The following is an 18,607-nucleotide window of genomic DNA, read 5'->3' as shown; positions in this document are numbered from 1 at the left end:
GTGAGTTGAACAGCCTGATCTGGACCGTTCGTTTGAATTAGATCAACGGTTTCAATAGGGACGCCGATACGGCGTCTTTTGGGGACGTATCCGGGCAGCTTGTTTGGACTGGACCTGTGTCCTGGTTTTGGGCCTGATTTTAATTCATTTTTTGGCCCAAATCAACCCTTTCTTTGTTTTCTTAACAAAAATGAAATAACAAAAATAAATAATGAAACAAAAAATGAAATTAAAATAAACAATCATGTGACACTTCAACACAATTATCACACCAAATTAAAATATTTAAGTAAGTTAAATCATAACCTAGAACGAACGACGCCTATATATTTTTTGAATTTTCGTTTCGTTTTTTTTTAACGACCGAATTACGATTTTGACTACCCTGACAGACATGCTTTTGTATTTTGATCGGTAAGATTAAATGCCAAATGGGCAGACCCATACATGACTAACAACACATGTCACGAAAAACGATAAATTGTACAGTGAGGCCATTTATCGCTATTTTTTGTTTTCCTTTTGGAGTGATTGCTCGCGAAGCAAAAATCACGTGCTTACAATACCGACCTCAGCCAAATTAGAGAAACAAGAAGAACAAGGAGTGGACGATGAGGATGATTACACCGTCCCAAGATCATTCATTTCTCCCGATGACATCGACGCCATCAAATTAACGATCGAAGAGTTTGAGCAAGTTATATTAATCAAGCATCTACTGGATTGAAAGGTATACCTGGGCACGAGGTTAACCCCCAAGCTCAGGAAAAAACTTATTAACTTTCTTAAGGTTAATGTCGACTATTTTGCTTGGTCCTTTCTTGACATAACAGGGATCATATCGGAAGTAACCACTCATAAGCTGAGTTTGGACCCGAAGTTCCATCCGATTAAGAAGAAGAGAAGGCCACAGTCTGAGTTCAAACACACGTTTATCAAGGATGAGATATTCAAACTCCTAAAAAAAGGATCCATCCGGGAAGTTAAATACCCAGATTGTTTAGCCAATGTAGTGGTAGTATCTAAAAAAGGAAATAAACTAAGGATGTGTGTGGATTATAAAGATCTAAACAAAGCATTCCCAAATGATTCTTTCCCTTTGCCTAACATTGATCGAATGATCGACGCGATGGATGGGCACGAGATACTCAGTTTTTCCGACACCTACTCCTGGTACAACCAAATTCGGATGGACCTAGACAATCAAGAAACAACTTCTTTCATAATAAATTTTGGCACCTACCGCTATAACGTAATGGCGTTTGGATTATCGAATACTGGTGCCACCTACCAACGCCTAGTAGACCGAATGTTCGAAGAACAAATAGAGAAATCAATGGAAGTTTATATCGATCATATGTTGGTCAAGCCCTTGCGAGCAGAGGACCATTTGAAACATTTGCAGGAAGCTTTCGACATACTAAGGAAGTACAATATGAAACTAAACCCAGAGAAGTGTGCATTTGGGGTCGGTTCAAGCAAATTCCTCGAGTTCATGGTATCTAATCGGCGGATAGAGATCAACCCCGACAAAATAAAGTCTATAGAGGACATTACCGTAGTTGACAACGTCAAGGTGGTTCATAGATAGACCAGGAGTATAGCCGCATGGGCCGGTTCATTTCGAGGTTGTCGAATAAGAGTCATCGGTTATTCTCACTATTGAAAAAGATGAACAATTTTTCTTGGACTCTAGAATGCCAGCAAGCATTGGAAGAACCCAAGTGATACCTATCAAGCCCCCTTTTGTTGTACGCTCCGAAGGCAGACAAACAACTGTACCTCTACTTAGCGGTTTCTGAGGTGGCGGTAAGTGGTGTCTTAGTCCAGGAGGAAAAAGGTACATAATTTCCTATTTATTATGTTAGTAGAACCCTAGGTGATGCCGAAACAAGGTATCCTTACCTAGAAAAGTTAGCACTCACCTTGCTAAGTGCTTCCAGGAAACTAAAATCGTACTTCCAATGGCACCCCATATGTGTCGTAACCTCTTACCCGCTAAGGCATATCATGCAAAAGCTCGAGCTCTCGGGCCGGTTAGCCAAATGGGCCGTGGAGATTAGCGGTTACTATATCGAGTACCAACCCCGAACTACTATAAAATCTCAGATTTGGCAGGCTTCATGGCAAACTTTACGCCAGCCTTGATACCCGAAGTTGAAAAGGAATTACTGCTCATTTTGGGGGCTAATTCAGGAATCTGGACCCTATTCATGGATGCCTCTAACGTGAAGACTTCCGGGCTTGGTATCGTGTTAAGACCACATGCGGGAAGCATAATTAGACAGTCTGTTAGAACTGTAAAATTAACTAACAATAAAGCCGAGTATGAAGCTATGATTGCAGGTCTAGAAATGGCTAAGAGCCTCGGGGCCGAAGTGATCGAAGTATAATGTGACTCCCTCCTTATCCTAAATCAATTCAATGAAGTGTTCGAAGTAAAGGAGGAACAGATATGGAGATACTTGGACACATTGCAGGTAACCTTGAACCAATTCAAGGAATGGACTCTCTTGTCACAACCCAATTGAAGGGCCGCAACGGGTGCCCGAGTCCTATATGTCGGACATCCTTAAGCATGCGACTAATATATGAACATGGATAACATCTGCTAAATTACGTGAATAACATGCGTGAGGAAAAGCTATCCAAAAGACTTATATACATGTGCATGCAAAATACGTAGGGCGAGCCGACAAGGCTGCTATAGATAACCATATATCCAAAATTGGAAGCCGGCAAGGCCACATACTATCCAACTATACATATTGTCTACAGACCTCTAATAGAATATACAACTGTACAAGGATGAGACTGGGCCCCTTCATACCAATATATGTAAACAAACCTATCGTACCAAAATCCAAAGCAGCTCCGGGTCAAATGAAGCACACCAACTCTCGCTGATCAAGGATGCTAAGAAGGGGGACCATATACTTGTCTACCTACACCTGCGGGCATGAAATGCAGGCCCCGGGAAATAGGGCATCAGTACGAATAATGTATTGAGTATGTAAGGCATGAAAATCAATACATAAGAGACATACATGAAATTTGGAATAAGAAATTCCGCCTGCAAGTCTAAATAACTTTGTAAATCCTGAAACAGTATAATGTCATGCACGTGCATGTAAATGTCGTGTCATGCATAGGTATAGGTGTACCTAACATCATCAAGTCTCTGAGAGCATCCCATCATAACATCTCGGCCACTGTGGACAACATTATCAACGTATACCAGCTGATCAGGTGGTGGTGGGTATGTAACGACCTAACCTTTTCCCATATATATATTATAACGTCGTCTGGTCATAGGTCAATGTACATGTATAAATAAATGCAATGTATGAGAAGTACGTCAATAAAACCTCTAGGAATGTCATAAGACCGTTACGTCTTTAATTAATATCCTAAACTAAACTTGATCAACTTAAGTATTTTTTTGAGACCCATAAATAGACAGTAGAATAATAAGACATATGGGAAATCAAGAATATAGGCACCTCTAATACTTCTATGAATAAAGTCATTTATGAAGGTTGTGGATCTGCTCGTTTCTTTTATATCGTATAGATCATGCCATATGGAAAGAACGGATTGCCTTAACATACCTGAGTTGATTTTCTTGATAATTCCTCTAACACACGTTAACTGCGATAAAACACATGACGACAAGATCGAAGTAGGGAAAAATCTGTATGATATTCTTATGAAAGATTGCACCGTACTCTCTTATAATTGCAAAATCTCACATTTTGAACTGTTGAAGATGCTATGAAATCTCATATTGAATTCTTGAAGATCAATATTTTGGCATTTGACATATGCTTATTGTAGAGATGCCTCACGTTGAATTCTTGAAGATCTTGGCATTTGATATATGTTTAAAGTTGAGATGCCTCACGTTACATATAATGTCTCTTTATTAGAGATATCTTTTATTATAATTGATGTGGGCCCACCTTATGTGGTGGCTTAACCACATATCTTTAGTCTTGCCACCTAATTCCTATGACTTTAAGAGTCATATATTTAGGGTGTCTTGCTTCCACGTGGGAGGGGAGATATAATATTATCCCATTCTTTAATTATCCAAATTTTAATTAATCTCCCACTAAAAATTATTAATTACCCAATTATTCACATAATTAAGAATTATATCAAATTACTTAAAATACTACTCACTTTTAACACACTTTATGTACCCCACTATCATGGTCCTATGGTACTTTGTATGGCACTAGTCCATAATTATATGGGTATTCGCTCAGACCTTATTTTATCCCAAATCGGCAACTCTTTTGATTTGTTTACCCTTTAACCTTTACAACACTTAATTATCGCTTGTTATAAATAACATAAATGCTTATAACCTCAAGATAATCTCATCCCCGAGTCTACGTCGATTAACTTACGACAAAACTTTTACGTACGAAATGCGGGATATAACCTCCTTCCCCCATAGAAACATTCGTCCTCGAATGTTTAATTCCCTGGGATCTATATAAATCTTGGTAGAGTCGCCTTTGTAACAGTACTACTGTCAACCCTTCCTGGAGAATACTCAATAAATCAATGCCACATAGGACCACGATCCTCAATAACGACAATGACCTCACACAACCAATGATAATAACTAACACAAACATTCATACACGTACCTTAAGGCTGTGATGTCTCAGTCGGACCTTTCTCTGGGAGAGCAAATAAGTGAGGATATATAGACTTCATGTCTTCTTCGGCCTCCTAAGTCATTTCTTCCACATTGTTGTTTCTCCAAAGTACTTTCACCGAAGCTACGTGTTTAGTCCTCAATCTCCGAACCTGTCTATCTAGTATAGCAACGGGAGTTTCCTCATATGATAGCTGTTCTGGGACCTGAACATCATCAATTGACACAACTCTGGAATGATCTCCGATACATTTACGGAGCATAGACACATGAAAGACTAGATGTACAGATTCTAAGTTAGAAGGCAAGTCTAACTCGTACGCCACCTGGCCTACCTTGCGTATGATTTTATATGGTCCAATATGCTGAGGGCTAAGTTTTCCCCTTCTTCCGAACCTCATAATGCCTTTCATCGGTGATATCTTTAGGAATACCCAATCTTCAACCTAAAATTACATGTCTCGCCATAAATTATCCGCATAAGACTTCTGAAAACTTTGAGCTGCTAATAGCCTTTCCTGTATAAGCTTAATTTTCTCGATTGCCTACTATACCAATTCTGGTCCTACTAACGTAGTTTCCCGAACCACCCTATAGGCGACCTACACTTCCGTCCGTAAAGAGCTTCGTATGGGGCCATTTGAATTTTGGATTGATAGCTATTATTATATGCGAACTGAATAAGCGGCAGATGATCATCCCATCTACCCTTGAAGTCTATCACACAAGCCCATAACATATCTTCAAGTGTTTGAATAGTACGTTCAGCATGTCCGTCTGTTTGGGGATGAAATGTTATACTAAGACTTACCTAAGTCCCCAATCCTTTTTGGAAGGACCTCCCGAAATTAGCTGTAAACTGAGCTCCTCTATCCGAGATAATAGATATAAGGACACTATGCAATCGTACTATCTCCTTAATGTAAAGCCTTGCATAATCCTCTACGGAATATGTAGTCCTAACGGGCACAAAATGGGCTGATTTTATAAGTCTATCAACGATTACCCATATTGAATTGAACTTACGCTGGGTATGAGGTAAGCCTATGATGAAATCCATATTAATTACTTACCATTTCCAAGTCGGAATCTCTATAGCCTGTAATAATCCACTGTGCTTTTGATGCTCAATCTTGACTTGCTGATAGTCAGGGCACTGAGCAACAAATTCTACAATATCCTTTTTCATTTCGTCCCACCAATATATTTCTCTGATATCATGATACATCTTTATTGCTCCTGGATGGATAGAATAACAAGAATAGTGAGTTTCTCCCATAACTGATGACACAGTCCTGCAACATTAGGGACATATAACCATCCTTGATATCTGAGGACCCCATCTTCTCCAATTTCAAATGGTGCCTTTTCCTCCTGAGGGGTTGTATCCATATAATGAACTAATACATGATCCTCGTACTGGCGTTCCTTCACTTCAGTTACTAAAGAAGATGTTGTCGTATCTTGAATAGTAATTCCAATATCACCTGAGTACAGTAACCGAACTCCAAGACTAGCTAACTGATGAATCTCATGGACTATTCCCCTCTTCTCTGTCTGTAAATATGATATGCTACCCATAGATCTACGACTGAAGGCGTTGGCTACCACGTTCGCCTTCCTCGGATGGTTTAAAATATCAACGTCATAATCTTTAAGTAGCTCCAACCATCTCCTTTGACATAAATTTAATTCCTTTTGCTTGGAGATATACTAGAGGCTCTTATGATCTGTATAGATATCAACATGAATGCCATACAAGTAGTGGCTCCCCATCTTTAGTGCATGAATCACTGCGGGTAACTTTAAATTGTTGGTCGGGTAATTCTTCTCGTGTTTTCTTAGTTGCCTAGAGGCATAAGCTACAACCTTACCATGCTACATCAATACACAACCCAATCCAACACCCGAAGCATCACAATAGATAGCATAATCATCGATCCCTTTTGGGAGCATTAGAACAGGTGCTGAAGTTAATTGTCCTTCAATGCCTGGAAACTCCGTTCGCAAGCATCAGTTCATTGAAACTTTGCTCCCTTCTGAGTCAACTTTGTCAAAGGTGCTGAAAGGGAAGAGAATCTCTCTACAAATCTCCTGTAATATCCTACCAAACCGAGAAGGCTACGAACCTCTGTCGGCATCGTGAGTCTAGGCCAAGTCTTTATTGCCTCAATATTTTGTGTATCAACCCGGATACCTTCACTTGAAATGACATGCCCAAGGAAAGGTATAGACACCAGAATTTACACTAAGAGAATTTTGCATACACCTTTTCTTTTTGTAGAACTCTGAGCTTAGTATGCAAATGCTCAGTCTCTGAACGAGAATACACCAATATATCATCAATAAATATAATTACGAACAAATCTAGAAAGGGTTTAAACACACGATTCATCAAGTCCATGAATACCACTGGGGCATTGGTCAAGCCAAACGACATAACACGAAACTCAAAGTGCCCGTATCTGGTCCTGAATACTGTCTTCGGAATATCTTTCTCCTTAATCCTAACCTGATTGTACCCAGACCTCAAGTCTATCTTCGAGAAACACTTGGCACCTTGCAACTGATCAAATAAATCATCAATCCTCGGTAGCGGGTACTTCTTCTTGATCGTCACCTTATTCAACTGTCTATAATCATTACACATCCGTAAAGAACCATCTTTCTTCCTCACAAATAACACAGGTGCTCCTCACGGTGATGTACTAGGTCTGATAAAGCCTTTTTCAAGCAAGTCCATTAGTTGTTCATTCAACTCTGCGGGGCCATTCTATAAGGAGGAATAGATATTGAATGAGTATCTGGTAGTAAGTTAATAGCAAACTCAATTTCTCGCTTTGGCGGAAGACCCAAAAGCTCATCGAGAAAAACATTGAAAACTCATTAACAACAGGGATGGAATGGATGGTTGGTGACTCTACTTCCACATCCCGAACCTGAACTAAATGATAAATATAGGCTTTTCTGATCATCTTCCTTGCCTTGAGATAGGAAATAAATTTACCTCTCGACGATGCCGTATTACCTTTCCATTCCAAAACAAGCTCCCCCGATAATTGGAATCGGACCATCTTTGATCTACAATCAACACTGGAATGACAAAAAGCCAACCAATCCACACTCATTATAACATTAAATTCTACCATATCTAACTCGATTAGGTCCGCTACTGTAGATCGACTATGAACTACTTGTTTACCTCGAAAATGGTAATTACAATTAGATTTGATTTTGTGGTTCTAAAAAGACATGATTTATTTTTATGCTAGTTGTTAGACAGTAGATGCTAAGTGTGAGACTAGAAAATAAAATGAGAGCTTTAAGGTCGAACTCTGTGCAAGCCGAGTAGCCGAGAATCGGGGTCTCGAGCTAGCCTATACTGGGCCTCGAGGTCGAGCTAAGCGTTGGGCTGTGGGTAGTCGATGAAGGACTAATAGTTCTAAGAGCTTTAATGAGGGATCTTTATGATTAACGATGAGTAATAAATGAAGAACAATCAATGAAACACAATAAATATAAGCAATAAATCAAAGGAAAGATGATAAAGAGTGTTTAAGTTAGAGAGTAGAGAATGTTCTTGTTCTTGTATTGAATATCATGTGTGCAAAAAATAACAAGGGTCCCCTTTATATAGGAAGGGGAACCCCAATATAGTACATATGCATTTATTACAAAGATAAATGGCTGGTACAATCATTTAATACCACGGTACGGACTTGTACTATTCTTATAGACTTGGTCAGCTCTAACTGCCTGCCTTGGGAATCTCCCACTCGTTCATCATAGCCACCGATTTGTACTGCCCTGAGGTCGAGCTGTGCCTCGAGCCTTTTGGTTCATCAAACCTCGAGTTGTGTCTCGAGCCTTCTGGTGACGAGCTATGGAATGCCATAATGATCCCATAATCGGACCCTCCAATTTTAGCCATATACACTACTATTATACAATCTCTATATACTCCCCTAGCTATCACAGAGTCCCCAACAGGTGTAGACACCTCAAAAGGTTTAACTAATTCAGGATTTATTCCAAACTTACTAGAAACCTACAGAGTAACATATAATAAGGTGTAACCTGGGTCAATCAGTATATATACATCATATGAAGAGACTGATAATATAACTGTAACAACATCGGGTGATGATTCTTGGTCCTGTCGTCCTGCTAATACATAAATGCATTCTGAGGACCGCTCGAGATAAATGCTCTGCCTCTTCCTCTACCACGACCCATCAGTGCCAATGAACCTTGCTTAGGGGCCGTACTGATGATGACCAACTAGCTACAGATCACGCTGGCTGAGCTTTGCTTATATCACCTCTTGTCGGACAATCCCTCATAACGTGGCCTGGATAACCACAAGTATAACAAACACCCAACCCCATACGGCATTGCCCGACATGATGCTTACCATATTGAGCACATCGCGGTAAGGCCGGCCTTATCTGACTTGACTCACCCCTATATTGAGAACTTGAGGCCCTGAAATTCTGACCAGGCCCTGAATATGTGGAACGATCAAATCTCTTACCGCCAAACTGAAGGAGTGCGCTAGCTGATGGATGGGCTGGATACCTTGGGTAACGATGTCTCTAACCACCTCGAAACTCACCAGAAGGAACTGAAGACCTCGCTCTCTTATTCTGGGCCTATCATGCTCACGATCGGCCCTCTACTTTTGCTTACGCTCCTCTACACCCTGAGCGTTTGTCTGAATATGAGAAATATCCATGTCTGCCTGAAGTGAAACCGACATACAATCGTTAAGCAAGTACGACTCTAACCCCATCACAAACCGGTGAACCCGATCCTCTACCTTAGATACAATAGTGGGAGCATACCTAGCCAACAAATCAAACTAAAGACTGTACTCCCGAACACTCATATTACCATGCCGAAGGGTCAAGAACTTATCAACCCTGGCCCGTTTAAGCTCTGGTGGTAGATAATGAAGAAGAAAAGCTTCTATAAACTCCTGCCATACTGCTGGAGGGGCATCCTCACCTCTGGACAATTCCCAAGACTCGTACCAATTAACTGCAATATCTTGGAGTCTATAGGAAGCTAGCTCAACTGACTCAGTCGCAGTAGCCTTCATTAACCTCAAAGTCCTCTACATTCATCGATAAATACCTGAGGGTCTTCGTTTGGATCTGCCCCAGTGAATATCAGAGGGTCCAAATTAATGAAATCACGAACCCTCGCACTGACCGACCTATATGCATGACCAATACCTATTTCCTAACACCGAGCCTGTGTGGCTACTAACCGAGTTAATAGCTGAATAGCATCTCTCATCTCTTGATCCGGTGCATCTGGATGAGGAGCTGAACGTACAGGGGTGGGCGCTGGAGCTGGTGCCCCTCGGAGCTCCTCTAGAGAGGGCAGGGTATGCAAAGTTTGAGATGAAATCTCACTATGAGACTCTCCCCGAGTCCTGGTAACACTTGGTGCTCAACTAGTAGTCTCACCAGCCATGGATTTGCCCTTCTGCACAGCTGTAGTCTTTGGAGGCATCATGAAAACATAACATATCGTTAGGAACATGAATTTTTATATCGCACGATCTAAGATAAGAAGGGAGGATAACATCCTATATGTCTTGTAGCCTCATGTCTATAAGTGTGGTGAACAACACACCCATAAACACGACTCTACTAGACACGGTCTGTAGACAACCCTAGGACAGAACTGCTCTGATACCACTTTTGTCACGACCCAACTGATGGGCCACAACAGGTGTCCGAGTCCTACATGTCGGACACCCTTAAGCATGCGACTAATATATGAACATGGATAACATCTGTTGAATTACGTGAATAACATGAGTGAGGAAAATCTTTCCAAATGACATATACACATGTGCGTGCAAAATATGTAGGGCGAGCCGGCAAGGCTGCTATAGATAACTATATATCCAAAATTGGAAGCCGGCAAAGTCACATATTATCCAACTATACATACTATCTACAGACCTCTAATAGAATATACAACTATACAAGGACGAGACTGGGCCCCGTCATACCCATATATATAAACAAACCTATCGTACCAAAATCCAAAGCAGCTCCGAGTCAAATGGAGCACACCAACTCTCGCTGATCAAGGATCCTAAAAAGGGGGACCGTCTACTTGTCTACCTGCACCTGCGAGCATGAAACGCATGCCCTAGAAAATAAGGCATCAGTACGAATAATGTACTGAGTATGTAAGGCATGAAAATCAATACATAAGAGATAGATAAAATATGGAATAAGGAATTCTGCCTGCAAGTCTAAATAACTTTGTAAATCCTGAAACATTAATAATGTCATGAACGTGCATTAAATGTCGTGTCATGCATAGGTATAGGTGTACCTAACATCATCAAGCCCTAGAGGGCATCCCATTATATCATCTCGGCTACTGTGGGCAACATTATCAACGTATACCAGCTAATCAGGTGGTGGTGCGTATATAACACCATAACCTTTTCCCATATTCCATATACAACATATATACGCGTATATAATGCCGTCAAGACATGGGTCAATGTACATGTATAAACGAATGTAATGCATGAGAAATACGTCAATAAAACCTCTCGGAATGTCATAAGATCATTATGCCTCTAATAATACCCTGAAGTAAACTTTGTCAACTTACGTATTTTTTTGAGACCCATGAACAGACAGTAGAATAATAAGACATATGGGAAATCAAGAACCTCGACACCTCTAATACTTCTATGAATAGAGTCATTTATGGAAGTTGTGCATTTGCTCGTTTCATTTGTATTGTATAGATCATGCCAAAAGGAAAGAAAGGATAGCCTTAACATACCTGAGTCGATTTTCTTGACAATCACTCTAACACACGCTAATTGCAACAAAATACGTGACGACAAGATCTGAGTAGGGAAAGATCTGTATGATATTTTTATGAAAGATTGCATCGTACTCCCTTATAATTGCAAAATCTCATGTTTTGAACTGTTGAAGATGCTATGAAATTAGATGCTATGAAATCACATATTGAATTCTTGAAGATCAATATTTTGGCATTTGACATATGCTTAATGTATAGATGCCTCACGTTGAATACTTGAAGATCTTGGCATTTGATATATGTTTAAAGTTGAGATGCCCCACGTTACATATAATGTCTCTTTGTTAGAGATATCTTTTGTTATAATTGATGTGGGCCTCACCTTATGTGGCGGCTTAACCACATATCTTTAGTCTTGCCACCTAATTCCTATGACTTTAAGAGTCATATATTTAGGGTGGCTTGCTGCCACGTGGGATGGGAGATCTAATATTATCTCATTCTTTAATTATCTAAATTTTAATTAATCTCCCACTAAAAATTATTAATTACCCAATTATCAATATAATTAAGAATTATCTCAAATTACTTAAAATACTACTCACTTTTAACATACTTTATGTACCCTACTATCGTGGTTATGTGGTACCTCGTATGACACTAGTCCATAAATACAAGAGTATTATCGCTCGGACCGTATTTTATCCCAAATCGACAACCTCCAACGAAACTCATTTTCTTTGATTTGTTTACCCTTTAACCTTCACGGCACTTACTTATCGCTTGTTATAAATAACATAAATGTTTATAACCTCAAGATAATCTCATCCCCGAGTCTATGTCGATTAACTTACGACGAAATTTTTACGTACGAGATGCGGGATATAACATCTGTAGCATGTACCTCAAGATCAAAATAGTGAGGCTGATGCACTGGACAACTTGGGGTCATCTGTTGACTCTGATGAATTCAGCTCAGGGGCAGTAGTGCAACTGATGAAGTCGGTGGTAGAAGAAGGTCACGCTGAAGTAAACTCGACAAGTTTGACTAGGATTGGAGAAACAAATACATAGACTACCTGAAGACAGGAAAATTGCCATCGGATCCCAAGGAATCGAGAGCCATGCGCACCAAAGATTGCCAGATTTAGCCTATTCGAAGGGGAATTGTTTAGGAGATCCTTCTTTGGCCCAGTGTCTAGATGCTTAGGTTTGGTAGAGACCGAATACGCCATGAGAGAAGTCCACAAGGGCACTTGAGGGAACCATTTGGGGACAGAATACTTAGTTCAGAAGCTAATCAGATATGGCTACTGGAATGAAATAGAGAAGGATGCGAAAGAATTCAGGTGAAATGCAACGAGTGCCAAAGACACACCCCGATGATTCATCAACTAGGAGAGATGCTCCACCCGGTCCTGTCACCATGACCGTTTATGAAGTGGAGAATAGACATTGTTGGTCCCCTACCATGGGCGTCCGGTAAAGTCTAATACATATTACTCATGGAACGTTACTTTTCCAAATGGGTCGAGGATCAAGCGTTCGAGAAGGTCTGGGAGAAAGAAGTCATTGACTTAATCTAGGATCACATAATCTGTCGATTTGGGATATCGGCCGAGATCGTTTGGGACAACAAAAAAAATTCGTCGGCAACAAGGTAAGTAAGTTTTTTGAAGACCACAAGATCCAAGAAGATATTACCAATGCCTTACCACCCTAGTGGTAATGGGCAAGCAACAACGAACAAAACTATAATCCAAAATCTGAAAAAGAGATTGACCGGTTCGAAAGGAAAGTAGAAGTCGATTACCAGGGCGACTCTGTTCTCTTTAGGCTATGGAGCACAAGCCTTAATACCAGTCGACGTACGGGAACCGAGCCTCAGGCTCCAGTATTCTACCGAAGAGTCAAATGGTGAGGCCATGACCTAAGTCTAGAATTATTGGACGAAAGATGGGAAGTCGCCCTGGTCAAGTTGGCCGCCAGAAGCAACGAGTAGGGAGGTACTACAACCTAAGAGTCAACCTCCGATATTTTCAAGTTGGGGACTTGGTATTAAGAAAGGTAAGGAACAAATGAAGGAAAATTGGGCCCAAGTTTGGAAGGACTATAGAGAGTCGTCGGAATAACGGGCAAAGACTCGTATAAACTCGAATCGGGAAACGGTGTACACCTACCGAACAACTGGAACGTGGCACACTTAAAGCGGTACTACTGCTAAGGTATGAACTTAATTCCTTTTCAATTTGTTTACATTACGGACTAACCTATGCAGGTACTCAGCCAGGGGCGAATATGACAATTAGGTCTGAAATCACGTGTTGTGCTCTTTTTCTTTTGAACCAATTTTGTTCTGAAACGGGTTTTTCAGCAAGGTTTTTAGTGAGGCAACAATAAAATATGTTACCTTAATTTTGAAGACTGGCCTTAAACCAAAATCGATGATCATTTGCACCAAATCAACAGTTTCCGAGCCCTCACAATTTCAGCCTCAAATACTGGGGGCCATTACCCCTATGTTAAGATCCTTAGAAAAGGAAAAGTTTATATGTAAAACACGAAGGCTTGTTGATTAGGATTCATTATAAGGGTCAAACGGTCATACGAATTGTGCCCATATAGCCCACTCTAACCACGTTACAAGGCTTACGCGTCTCTGATCATGTACCCTACATATAAGACAATGAAAGAAATCTTTGCTTCCCTCATGCTTTATTACTACGTATTTCGCTTCTTCGATACTTCACAATGGATCCTGGATCTTAAAGTGCACTAGCTACCCCAACTCGGGGACTGTCGTCCGATAAAAAATTCGGACGGCTCGGGCTATCGAATCCTCGAGGAACCAAGCCTATTAGGCAGTGCCCGAATATGAAAGGCTATGGCCACCCTAAAATAGCTCCGAGACGTCCAAAGTTCGTAACCAAAAAGTAAGGCCGTTACGAGTAATCAAAACCTATTAAAAGTTTACCCTTGGCAAAAACATCATCGTATATGAGTATAACACTTAATAATCTTAAAGTCCTTCGATTTTATCGAAGACTTTAAGCCACAAGTAATATAAAGTTGCCATCAAAATCAGGCCCCATTCACGCCTCCGGAGAATGGATGTTCTAGATTACATGTGATTCTATGCTAAGGCATTAAAAACGATACACAAATAAAAAATTACAAATGGATGCTGAAAAGTAATGATATGTTATTGCCAAAGGGAAAATTTTAAGGCATGATAAAATGGCCTCGAAATAAACAAAAAAGAAAATATACAAGGGAATACCAAAAAAGAAATAAGGCATCTACGTCTGGTCTTCACCGGGCTCAACTCGCCACCAGAACCCTCGGAACATTTAGAGCCTTCGGGACCTTCGGGCTCATAGAGTTCCTTTGCTTTGGCCTCGAGCCTCTTCGCTTCTTCAATCTTGGCCAATAGGTCAAATCCTCTGGAGTGAATATCCTCGAGGGCCTCCCTCTGTGATAGCCATTTTACATACTCGGTCTTCGTTTTTAATCATGCCTCGGCTATCTCCACATAAGCCTATACTAGGCTAGTATTTCCTTGACATCGGAGGAATCGATCGAAGTTGCCTCCAATTTGTACCTCAGTGTAGTATATTCTTGGCTGAGGGCATCCCGTTCCGTGACGGCTGGGTTCACTGTGCCCGGAGTTCATCATTCAGCTGAGACCACTTGTCAACCTTGTCCTTTGCAACTCAGAGCTGGTCCTTGACCAGTGCCATCTCCTCTTTCGTAGCCTCTTTTTTTGAAGCCAGCAGGTCCATCCTTCCCCTCAACGCCTTTGTCGTGGCCTTGACCTCATCCATCTCGGCCCAAAGCTAGTCAATCAAGTCTATTTTTATTGGGTCTATGAAGTTACGTTGTTAGTCATAACGAGTAACTTTTTGTTTTTAGCCTCAAAGATCCTTACTTTCTCGACCAGATCGGCATGTTGTTGTTTCACAGACGAGGCCTCCTTCTACGCCTTTTCCATCTCAACCTGAAGCATTTGGGACATCCTTAAGAGCCTCGTCTTCTTATTCACTAAGAGCCTTGCAGATGTCCTTCTTCCGGACCTGCTCTTTGAGCTTGAACTCAAGCTGGCTAATTTTCAAGCGGGACCAAAGGAAGCTTTCATGATGAAGCACCAAAGTCTGAAAAATAATGAGGTCACTAGAACATGTTAAAACTAAGCAAAATTTGTAAAGGATACAAAGGGTAGACATCTTACCCGGTTCAGTGCATATTGTGCCTTGTTAAAGAGGCTCGATATTCCTACTTCATTCAGCTTCGCCTGGTACTCCTCGGTCACTAGGCAACGAAGGTAGCTAGCCACACCCACCGGAGCTGACGGCACCCGAGCATCTGCTGGGATAGTAAGAACGACCGTTCTCTCACGGTCGGGATCTACACTTGGGGCATGGAACTACCTCACTAGCTTCGGGCTCGAGCTCAGCTCGCCCGCTCTGGATGGAATGTAATTTTTTGGGACCTTCAGGTGGCTAAGCCCGGGGTAGTCCTCCAACGTGCTCATGTCCATGTCGTCAAAGAACATTTTGAGGGCATCATCCGGGACCGATTCTGTCTCGTTTGATTTCTCTTTTTTGGCTTGAGCCTCTTCGAATATGGACTCTGTGTGGGGCGGCATCCCCATTATATCAACGACACCAGCTTTCTCCTTTAGGGTAGGAGTGGCTTCTTGGGAGGCCGTGGCCTCCGACTCTTCTGGCTCCTGAGCTAGAGGAGAATCGAATTTTTGGCCACATTTTCCAATTGCCACCTACTCCCCCTCGTTGATGCTTGACCCGTGAGCAATGAACTCAATGTCGTCATCCCCGGGGTAATCCCTGAATCGGAGGAGGGAATCAGGGTCTGGTATCTTGGATTTTGTGTTCTTCTTATTGCTTCTCTGGAACCGGATAGCTACCCTCTTCTTCTTCACCTCGGCATCCAGGGAACCCAAGGATTTCCTCTTTTTCTTCTTTTTCTCGTCCTTTGTGGAAGCTCCGGACTATCCTGAAGCGGAGGGTTCAGCAAGCGAGGACGGGGCCTTGTCCTCATCCAATGTCCTAAGCTCGGCGGTCTTGTGTAAACCTATGAGAAGGAAAGGCACTTAGAAAAAATACAAGTCAATTATATGAGTATAATTATTCAGGAGGAAGTCTTACCATAGGAACCTCCCAATTGCCCTTCGAGAACTTGCGCCATTCGCGCTCGAAGTAAGATATTTGTTTGCAGAGCCCCTCGATCCACTCCTTGAAGCGAAGGACTGCATTAGGAACCTGGGCGACCGTTGCACAATAGTAAACACGAGCAATTAGAGAAAGAACAAAAGAAAGTGCCAAGTATTCAAGAAGGAAAAGACTTAGGGGATAATTTCCACTTTTCAGGGAACAGTAGAAATTCAGAGGGAATGAGGTCTTTGATTTTCACCTGAACGAACCTTCCCTTCCACCCTCGATCTCGATCTTGATCTTCATCGATGCTCGAGAATGGAGCTTTACTTGCTCGGTGAACGAGCTTGATTAAACCTCCTTTTGAAAAATGGGAGATTGTAGAGACGAAGCAGATGGTCGAGGGTGAATCGAGGTGCTTCGGTGCTATTTATGAAGTGGCAGAGGAGGATTACGATCCTCCAAAAGGACGGGTGAATCTGCCCAAGGCAGACCTCGTACCATTTGCAGAAGCCGAGGATGATAGGGTCTGCCGGGGCAAGCATAAAGGGGTAAGTTTAAACACTCAGATACCCTTCCACGTGAGTGGTGATGTCTTTGTTGGGCCCAAGAATGATCACCTCTTTATCCTCCCAGTTGCAGTCCGCCTGGACTGTGGGGAGAGTGTCCTCTGTAACAGAGCATATGTACCTCCATACTCCCTTGACTCGGTCTTGTTAACTAGAGGCCTTCTTGACTTTGAAGTCATTTTCAATAGAGCAGCCCCCGGAAACGAAACTCTTAAAGGGAGGCTCCAACACCACCTCAGGAATGTCTATCTCGGCATCCGTAGCCAGGTTGGAAGTTGAAGGGGCAGTTTGCTGAAGCACGAATTTGGAAGTTTTTGCCATCAGAATCTGAAAAATATGAAGGTTTGGAAATAAGAATGAAGATTTGAAGATGAGATGAAGATATGAAGGTCTGAGTTGAATATTCAAAGAAGAAGTATGAAGATTTGAAGATGAAGCTACGAAGGTCTAAGAAGTAATATATGAAGATTTGAAAAGGATAGAGTTAAGTGGAGAATTCGAGAGTAAATCAAAAAAGCTTTGGAATCGGAAAGTGATAAGATTTAAAAAGGGTCGGAGTTTTTATAGAGGGAAGCAAATCAATGCGTGACGTTCATATTCGAGGACAGTCAACCGGCGGTTGACACGTGTTCGAAGTCAGAGCAACACGACTGATAGGACGTTTCGTTGACCCGTCAGCTCGGTGGTAACTTACGAAGGAAGGAACGAGGGTTAATTTATCGCTTCCCATCGCTGCGATAAATCTACTCTCCGAAAAATGAGGGGACTAACTATGTACGGGTAAGACCATGGGCAAAGCTTTCCCCGATTCCCGATGAGATAACGAAGGGGAAGCACATATCGACGTGATTATAATCGAGGCCCTAAAAGTGTGTGATGAATCTAAGACCGGACACGGTAAAGCGGCGGTCCCCGAATCGAGTACAACTTCAGGACCTGGCGGTGAACGGTTACACATAACGGATAGGAGAATATTCACTCTAAACTGGATATTACGGTGCGAATCCCGTTTAGTATCACTTATGAATCAACAGTTACTGTAAAAAGAAGATTTTTACCTTTTTTTAGACTTATACTAGGGCTGAAATTCTCTTGCTATATGAAGTGGAAGTTTTTCATCAGTCTGACATATTGTAACACACAATTCAAAGTAATAAGAAAATTTACTTTTGTCTTCTAACTACTGTTCAAGGCATTACTTGTTTGTTCTTTTCTTTATTCACTACCAAGCTTGTACCAAGGGTCCGATCGAGGACGAGTTCCACTGTTCATTCTAAGATCAGGCTTGGTCGTCGCATTGCAATTGGTTTGATCATTTATTTTGTCTTTAGTCCATCTATCTGTTATTCTTTATTACTCATAATGAATTAAACCACGTCTCCTTT

General features: G+C 41.4%; 1 protein-coding gene across 1 annotated transcript; it reads right to left on the bottom strand.

The window, feature by feature from the left end:
- Window positions 1–5,483: 5,483 nt before the first annotated feature.
- On the bottom strand, window positions 5,484–5,900 carry LOC138889513 (uncharacterized). The gene is made up of 2 exons (XM_070172828.1): window positions 5,746–5,900; window positions 5,484–5,631 (listed from the first exon to the last, which is right to left on the bottom strand). Exons 1-2 carry the CDS (start codon window positions 5,898–5,900, stop codon window positions 5,484–5,486), a joined length of 303 nt encoding a protein of 100 aa, XP_070028929.1.
- Window positions 5,901–18,607: the final 12,707 nt, after the last annotated feature.

Source organism: Nicotiana sylvestris, chromosome 4 (assembly GCF_000393655.2).
Source record: "Nicotiana sylvestris chromosome 4, ASM39365v2, whole genome shotgun sequence".
NCBI lineage: Eukaryota > Viridiplantae > Streptophyta > Magnoliopsida > Solanales > Solanaceae > Nicotiana > Nicotiana sylvestris.
Note: the sequence above shows the minus strand (reverse complement) of the source record. Positions and strands in the feature narration are given on the sequence as shown.

Excerpts from the sequence above, each read along its gene's own strand:
- LOC138889513 (XM_070172828.1), bottom strand. The coding sequence starts at position 5,900 with ATGTATCATGATATCAGAGAAATATATTGGTGGGACGAAATGAAAAAG. Across the intron at positions 5,632-5,745 it reads GAGATTCCGACTTGGAAATG|GACTACATATTCCGTAGAGG; the intron begins GTAAGTAATTAA and ends TGTGCCCGTTAG.